This window comes from Oculina patagonica, chromosome 13 (assembly GCF_052425735.1).
Source record: "Oculina patagonica isolate OP01 chromosome 13, crgOcupat, whole genome shotgun sequence".
Classification (NCBI taxonomy): domain Eukaryota; kingdom Metazoa; phylum Cnidaria; class Anthozoa; order Scleractinia; family Oculinidae; genus Oculina; species Oculina patagonica.
Genome location: NC_135770.1, coordinates 27,989,798 through 27,997,588, shown reverse-complemented (window position 1 = coordinate 27,997,588; position 7,791 = coordinate 27,989,798). Strand labels below are relative to the sequence as shown.

General features: G+C 39.6%; 3 protein-coding genes and 1 long non-coding RNA gene across 4 annotated transcripts in view; 3 read left to right on the top strand and 1 right to left on the bottom strand.

Annotated features, from left to right (window-relative positions):
* Positions 1 to 6,668, top strand: part of LOC144636558 (uncharacterized) — a 31,084-nt gene extending 24,416 nt beyond the window's left edge. Inside the window, exon 3 of the mRNA XM_078495794.1 lies at positions 6,383 to 6,668. The gene's annotated coding sequence lies outside the window, so the exon portion shown is untranslated. The remainder of the gene's footprint in view (positions 1 to 6,382) is intronic.
* Positions 1 to 7,791, bottom strand: part of LOC144636624 (uncharacterized) — a 121,065-nt gene that overhangs the window by 26,149 nt on the left and 87,125 nt on the right. The window lies entirely within an intron of this gene.
* LOC144636547 (uncharacterized) overlaps positions 1 to 7,791 on the top strand; it is a 103,314-nt gene that overhangs the window by 48,781 nt on the left and 46,742 nt on the right. The gene's annotated exons all lie outside the window — the stretch shown is intronic.
* On the top strand, positions 789 to 6,668 carry LOC144636551 (uncharacterized). The gene is made up of 2 exons (XM_078495788.1): positions 789 to 1,022; positions 5,966 to 6,668. The coding sequence occupies exons 1-2, from the start codon at positions 971 to 973 to the stop codon at positions 6,298 to 6,300; spliced, it is 387 nt and encodes a 128-aa protein (XP_078351914.1). The 5' UTR covers positions 789 to 970; the 3' UTR covers positions 6,301 to 6,668.

Genomic DNA, 7,791 nt, shown 5'->3' with positions numbered 1-7,791 from the left:
TGCTTTTGAGAAAATTTGCTGTGATTGTATCACCGATAAACCACGGCAAAGCAAATGATTCCAACAACGGTTAATGTCGAGAAATTCGTTATAACACTGACAACATAGCGAGTTTACCGAATGAGAAAAATTACATCTCAATTCACACCGCGTGCTCGATTACACTTCCCAAAACCGTCAATCAAAAAACAACTTTGGTCGGTTCGCGGCAATAGGAAACGATAAAAACTTGCATCCTTGCGTGACGCGTTACTCGGAATAATTGTCTTTTGTCCATTTTATCATTTATTTATCGACACTGCCTACCAGTACCTTTTCTAAGTGCGTCAAGGCCCGCACTTTCTAACCTGTGGTTACCACTAGTTTTACTTTGCCTAAAGTGTTTGATATTTGAAGAATTTGTAAGCTATAGGTAATTAGATGCAGCACCGCAAATATAATTGACAATTTGATCTGAATTTCAGCCTTTAACGCGGTCCTTATTTTTTTAACCCAATACTGAATGATTGGCATCAAGCCCCACGAAACATTAGACCGTTCCACGGTTTTCAACTTTTTACGTGGATTAGTTGGGGAAAATCTATTGACACCCCTGAAAAGAGCGCGTTGGATTCATCAAACTTGCCAAGTTCTAAGCCGACAGACAGCCCACATTTCCCCGGCGGAAAAATCTGATTTGTTGTACCACTCAAACCTGCTGTTGCGTGATTTTCACCACCGCACGATGCGTAGCGTGACACTATTTGCGTGATCCAAACATATCAATCATGTTCCCATGACAATTTTACGCTAATTAATTAAAAAGGGCGGAGTTTGATTGATGACGTCATTTGATGACTACCTGTCAAAATTGGTCGAAACTGGCGTATATAAAAGACTGCTAGTCGAGTGTGTTCCACCCACTATTGGCTATCTGGGGACCAACGAGTAGTGCTGTCTCTGAATCAGGGAAAATCTAAATCTCATCAAGATGAAACTGTGGCTAGTTGCTGCTTGTATTCTCTGCCTTTCCCTTCCGGTCGGTAAGTGAACATATCCTACTTTAAGTCTTTACAATTACAGCAAGAATCTTTTTGAAATCTCCCGCCTTCGATCGCCGATTGTTTCACTGAAACTACTCAGTGTTGATAGGTATTTGCGATCCCAAAGGGTATGAGCCGTTTGAACCGTTTTGCTCTGAAATGAGGTGTAGATTTAATTTGAACTGTTTTATACTGAAATAAGGCATGGAGTGTAGTACAATCTGGGCTGGAATAGTGCATGATTTTATGATAACTAATAACGGAGAATGTCGATACGCAAACAGAAGCCATTCTCTGGTTTTGCGCTCGCTCAATTCAACGATCTGCAAAGAAAACAAAGGGATTGTAATCAGTTAAATCAGCTAGACGTGAAGACCTAATATCTTTCGAAGTTTCTGTGTTTCGTTTTTGGATGCTTTGTGCTTAGTTTCCGACACTACTTGGTCAAAACACTTGATGGAATATTCAGCACGCCCTAGTCCAAATATTCATGAACGACCTAAACTGCAGCTATTTTTGGACATTCATGTGTACGTAAACGAAAAATAAGCCGCTTTCGCTTTTCATGACATGAAACTTTTCTGTTGATTTAATAAGGTATACGACGTGCACTGAAAATTAAAACATCCACGAAGAGGGCCTCACGGAAGGGGGGAGGGGGTAGGGTCCACGTTCCCCTTTTTTCCCAACAAAATTTTCCCTGTGTTTCCCTGTTCCCTAAAAGTCTTTATTCGATTTTCTCTGTTCCTAAAATATGCTTTTGTTCCCGTGTTACCAGTTTCCTTTTCCTTTTGTTCCCATGTTCTCTTGTTCCTTGAAACCCCTGGGGGAGCCTCATGATTTGTTTGTTCACTGATGACCTCTGTGATCTGCTGGTCCACAAAGCCGATCAGTCTTTCTAGTCTACGTGCCGCCACAAATGCAAGGGGAAATGTGCAGCCTAGCAGTCTCCTTTTTTCTCACGTGAGGAAATACACGCAGGCTAAAATCTTTCAGGCCGAGGAAACAAATCACGCTCTGTTGTTCTAACGCTTTGAACCGTTGTTTCGAGGGTTCATCACTCCATACACTCGGCAAGTACATAATAGAATCCCCTTTAAAACAGCACAAGAAAATATATATTTTATATTTTTTAGCAGTAGATCGAACATTGACACTTGTTTAATAGTACGACTGCGTGACATACAATTTTCTCACAAGGGGAGGGTTACGTTAATAGCCATAATAGCTAAAATATGAAAAAGTGATCAAAAATGATGATAACTAAAATTAAGTGGGCTTTTGATGTAGTTTTGCGCTTGCGGTTGTTACCACTTTATCACTGGTGTCAGTGAAGGTTTTGAACGTTATCCACATTGCTAACCTTTCACGGTGAAATTGTGTTTCACTTTTTGTGTTTGTGTATTGTTCTTATCGGCCACCGTAATACGAAGTTCAGACTTCGCAACTTTAACTTTAACTTCCAAAGTTAGGACAAAAGTGATATAAATAAGCAAAAGTGCGATATATTAAAAGGTGGAATCCTTGAAAAAAATCGGGATCGCGATGCAAAATGTTAGTTTCCAGAGAAATTCTGGCTTGCAAATTTTGAAAGAAATCATTCCACAGTACTCGCATGGATCGGATAAAGCTATAAAATAGATAAATCACTATCTAACAGATAGAGCAATTTGTACCCTGCGTAGCTAGCGGTTTCGTTGGTGGCAGCTGCAACTGACCGAGCGGCGAAGCAGCGAGAGGAATGGGGTGTGTGTCTCAGAATTTCGTCCTTGCGATAGAAAGCAGCTCTGTACGAGCTGGCTCAACAAACTTGGACTGTACACTTTTGTTTAATTTGACTTTATTCTTTACACTTGGAAGTTACACGTTCCTTACTACGATCTAACTAAGTTACAAATGCTGCGTTTATTAGCTACGAATAACTCCCACACCCAGATACGCAAGTCCAGTGTGGTGGAATAGTACCATTACGTTTCAGTTTTGCTAATCACGTTCACTACACGTTCTACAATGCTTCATGGACAATAACATGATTATTCTCCACTACTTGGATTCGTTCCACAACCACAGTACTAATCCTGGCATGCGGTTTTACTACAAATTAACTGATTAAGTACATCATTGCTCGTCAAAGCTCGATTTAGTTATCATGTGTCACATGTCACGGATTTTACCAGATTTTTGAACAGCCACAAATTTTTATTTGTGTCGCAGGAAACCTAAAAATAATAGTACATTTTATTAAAAATTGCTATACCAGAGCACTGATACTGTTAACGAGCATCTTTGGCTGCGGATGGCTCGGATGGAAACGGATTGCAACTTGAAAACGGTAGGCAAACGTTTTCAAGTTGTTTCCGCGCGTCTTTGAAATATCGATATTTATATATAACCGTAGCTTGATTTCTATCCACAAATTAAGGTCATATATTCCTTAAGATGTTCAACAAGCAGCTATTCCAAAAAGAAATAGTGTTTCGTTTCCAGATTGCGGAAGGGTGAGAATAGCGTAATGTTTAAGGAGAGGTGGGTTTGGGGTTTATTTTAATTTGAAGGTCCTAGTGTATGTTGAATTTGCTGAATTTATGCGCGAGTGAAGAATAAAAAGAACTTCATATTCAGTTGTAACTTCCCATTTAACGCCTACTGTCCATTTTATGTGAAGGAGGCATAAACTCAGACCTGCTACAGTTTGGCAGAGTTCAAGTAACATTAATATTTCTCCTTATAGAAATAGTATGTCTTTCTCTCCAAATAAAGTTAAATAAAGGGAGCTTGCCTTCACCTTTTTTACTCATCCAATGAAAATTAAAATGTAATTATGTTTATTAGTGAACTGGACTCACTACGCTCAGGTATGTGCACTTTGCTCATCTCCAGACTGAGGTAACACACCAGCCTAGCAGTGGACAGCTGTTTCGTCCTCTTTGGGACTCGTCAGCACTGCGTAAGGCATGGTGGTAACGGGAGAAAAGTTCTTATTTCTCCCACCTCAGTGATCCAACACTTGTGGTACACAAGGTGGATCTCTGGAGACGAGCGCAGTGCTGACGAGTCCCAAAGAGGACGAAACAGCTGTCCACTGCTAGGCTGGTGTGTTACCTCAGTCTAGAGATGAGCAAAGTGCACATACCTGAGCGTAGTGAGTCCAGTTCACTAATAAACATAATTATATTATGTGCCTCAGGGTTACACTATATACGTGTATATATGTGTATGTACAAGTGCTTACTTTAAAATTAAAATGATTTACTCTGCAGAACACTTTTTTTATTAATGAAAAAATAACTACAGAAAATAACATGTTCTCTAAATTGATCACACGCTCAAGGCACATGCTCAAATCAAATAAATGCCAAATTCTAGACAAACCAAAACCCTAGCCAAGAACAGAGATAAGCACAAGAACAGAGATAAGCACAAATACACTGTTTCGATGCATTTCGTCCAAAAAAAATGCGTGTGGTCACTTAACTTCGACACGTAAACAACAAGGGCAAATTAATGTAAAAAAGCTACCATACACAGATCTTAAACCGGGAAGTATTTAGTCAAAACTGGATTTTATTTTGCTCGTTCGTCTCGATCCGTGCTGGAAGCTCTTCCGGCAAATATAAAAATTATTTCCACAGAATAAGACACAGCCAAGTTGCTTCTGTTGTCAGTGTAACAGCCTTGATAATTACGATTTGCATTTTTGGCGATGCCGTGGAGTTTCGATCAGACCGCGATAGCTTTGAGTAATGCAAAGAATGTTTATATTGTTAATTTCATCTCAGAAAACTTCTCCAGCAGCCGCGGTAGTCAATCTTGAGCTTTACATCAAGGAGATAAATGTTGTTCGACATGGCAGTTGCACAACTTTCTATACGAAACTGTCCATACGAAATTTGATGTTTTAACAGAACTTGACTATCTTCTTTCTCGTTCTGAACTTTTCGTGCCGACTGTAATGTTTTCGCGATTCACGTGACACTGATCACGCTACTCCGGATACGTCCACGCGAGAACCCACGCAATTTTGCGTGTATTTGCGCGGCTCAGTGTGACGTCGAAGATGCCGTGAATTTTCCAAAACACATTTATACATTAATCTGTTACATTAAGTGAAAAAACTTTGTAACTCTCCTGCATATATGCTCTTCTCTTCAATCAACTTGCCCGTTTTCGGGGCACGCTAGCCCTTCCGTGCGAGCAAACACGGCGGATACGCCAAGTCATCACGTTTTTGTTTGCGTTGCAAACACTCTGATTGGTGGAAATTTTCTTCCGTTTCAGAAAATCGCTAGAATGTTTACTTTACAATTAAACGCTAAAAGAGCTTACTCTAATTTTTTTTTTCCAATACATCGCTTTAATCAAACCTAAAACCATTGCAGTCGCCGGATATTTGTATTTGTAAGGAATCTCAATAATTTTTGGTCATGCTGAGGATTATCTTTCCGATATTTGAAGAACATGCTTTTACGAAATTAATTGCCTTCGGTCAAACTTATTTACTTTGTGGTTGCGAGCGTTCTCCTGATTGGATAGTAGCCTCCACTGTGTAAATAGTTCACCTCGAATCCAAAATAATACCGTATCGTTTCTGAGGAAAAGAAACAAAAATAATGTTTATTTAGGGTTAAGTTGCCTACCACTAATTTCAGAACAGTTTAGACCAAAGATCTGCAAAATCCCCGTGACATAGCCCCTTTAAACATTCTACAGATTTCTAGTAGCGATAGCAAAATAATGACTTAAGTGCTAAAGATATTACGAAACGAGAAAATTTATTTACGAGCGTATGGAACGCTCTTTGACAGTGTGTTGGGGCGGAGGGAATGAGAGAGTGATCGTTTTGCGCTGTTATTTTGTTACAATTTAGTATAGCCAGCGGGTAAAAGTAGACTTTTTAACTATTAATTGTCTCCTAATTGATTGACTTGTTATTTATTCTTCAGCACTGGGCTTGAAGTGCTACACTTGTAGTAGCTCGAAGTCTTGGGACGACTGCAAGTCAACAAGAAAGAGTCTTCCGTGCGCAGGTGATGCGGATAGATGCGCCAAGGTGCACTTGAAATACGGTGGAGTTGAAATATTTGCAAAGCACTGTGTTCCCAACGCTCTATGTAAAACGGACACCAACCCGACCTGCAAAAAAGCAACTGGATCGTCCGAATGTGAAGTCGACTGCTGCACCGGTGACAACTGCAATGCTGGCTCAGCTTTTCGCGTCAGCGGAATCCTGCTGCTGACATGCGCCCTGGTATCTCTGATGATGCTTGATAAAGCTTGACATTGAAGTCAGTTCTCTGGCAACCGTTGACAAGACTGATACATTGCTGTTAGTTTAGTGTTTTGATAGATGCTGTGAGTTAAGGACAAAATGATCTTGAATATTAGATGCAGTTAATTATTGTAACGTCGCTTAAAGTTTAAAATTTTAAAGAAAGATACAGTGAATTAAGGACAGAATGATCTTGAACTGATAAGATGTAGTTACGTCGTCTTTTTGCTGGAAATGGCGAAGCAGTTCCCAACGCTTGCTTGATTAGTACAATACTTTGATCCGATTAGCATCGTTAAAGTACTTGATACTTGACGCATTTGTAAGCTATAGGTAATTAGATGCAGCTCCGCAAATAAAATTGATCATCTGATCTATATTTCTTAGCGTTCAATGCGTTTATATCAAGGGGGGGGGGGGGAAGAAAGTCGGTACTTTTCTTTGAATACATACCAGTGCCTGGAAACGGTGCGAGTCTACGTCAATCAAGCCGTTGCTAAGAAAGACGTCAAACCAAAGTTTTGTTTTCTCAGAAAGATTTAAATATCAATGACTGCGTGCGTGTAAAATGCGAATAGTCTCGGTGTTTGCGTTTGATGTTTTACGCCGCTTAGATGTTTTTGGCATTTTTAGCCAGATTTCTCACCTAATGTCTCAAGTCACTGAGAATGTTTTGGCGGAGTGGAATAACAAGCGAAAAATTTGTCACGGTTGAAATTTAACAACCAAAAACTGGGAAATAATTTCAGAACCAGTGGAGTTATTTTTAATTAGTATAATTCACAAGCCTTACTTTTGCCAGACTGGTCACCGTTATCACTGTTTGTTATTTTGATGTCCGGAAGACTTCAAAGAAGCAATCAAAATGCAAATAGCTATTGTGTTTTGTGCACGGTCAAGACCAAATCATGCGAACTAAACAATAAACTTTGTCAAGCTATTCACTACGCCCTTAGCAACCATTCGATAGCTACTGCGCAGTCTCGGTTGCCCGGCACCGCTATGATTACTTTTTGAGTCGTGTAACAAAGGAAGTTTCTTTCCCCCCGGTTTATATTAACTGCATTCCTCAATTTCTCTCACACAGTATTGAATGCTTTGGCATCGAGTCCCGCGAAACAATTTTGTTAAAGTACAAAATCGTGACCAAGCAGCTTGTTCCTTTTTACGCTCAGAAAGGGTTAAATACCCTTTGTTACCCTCCATCTGTGGATACTTCAAATGCACGAGTCTTTTGGGGCCAGTAAACCTTTTTCCCATCTTATATCGAAAATGTCTAAATGCTCACAGAGCTAGTCATGTAATAAGTTCACTTATCGACTGGAAGCGAAAGGTAATGAATACACGCGCCAACTAGCCACAGTTTCATCTTAAAAGAGCCATGTCACGATATCAGTTTAGGTCATCTTTCTGATTAATTTTAAATCAAATGAAAACTCAAAATAATAGTTTTCTAACATAGAAAAACACCAACAAAGTAATAAAAACTTGAAAATAAAC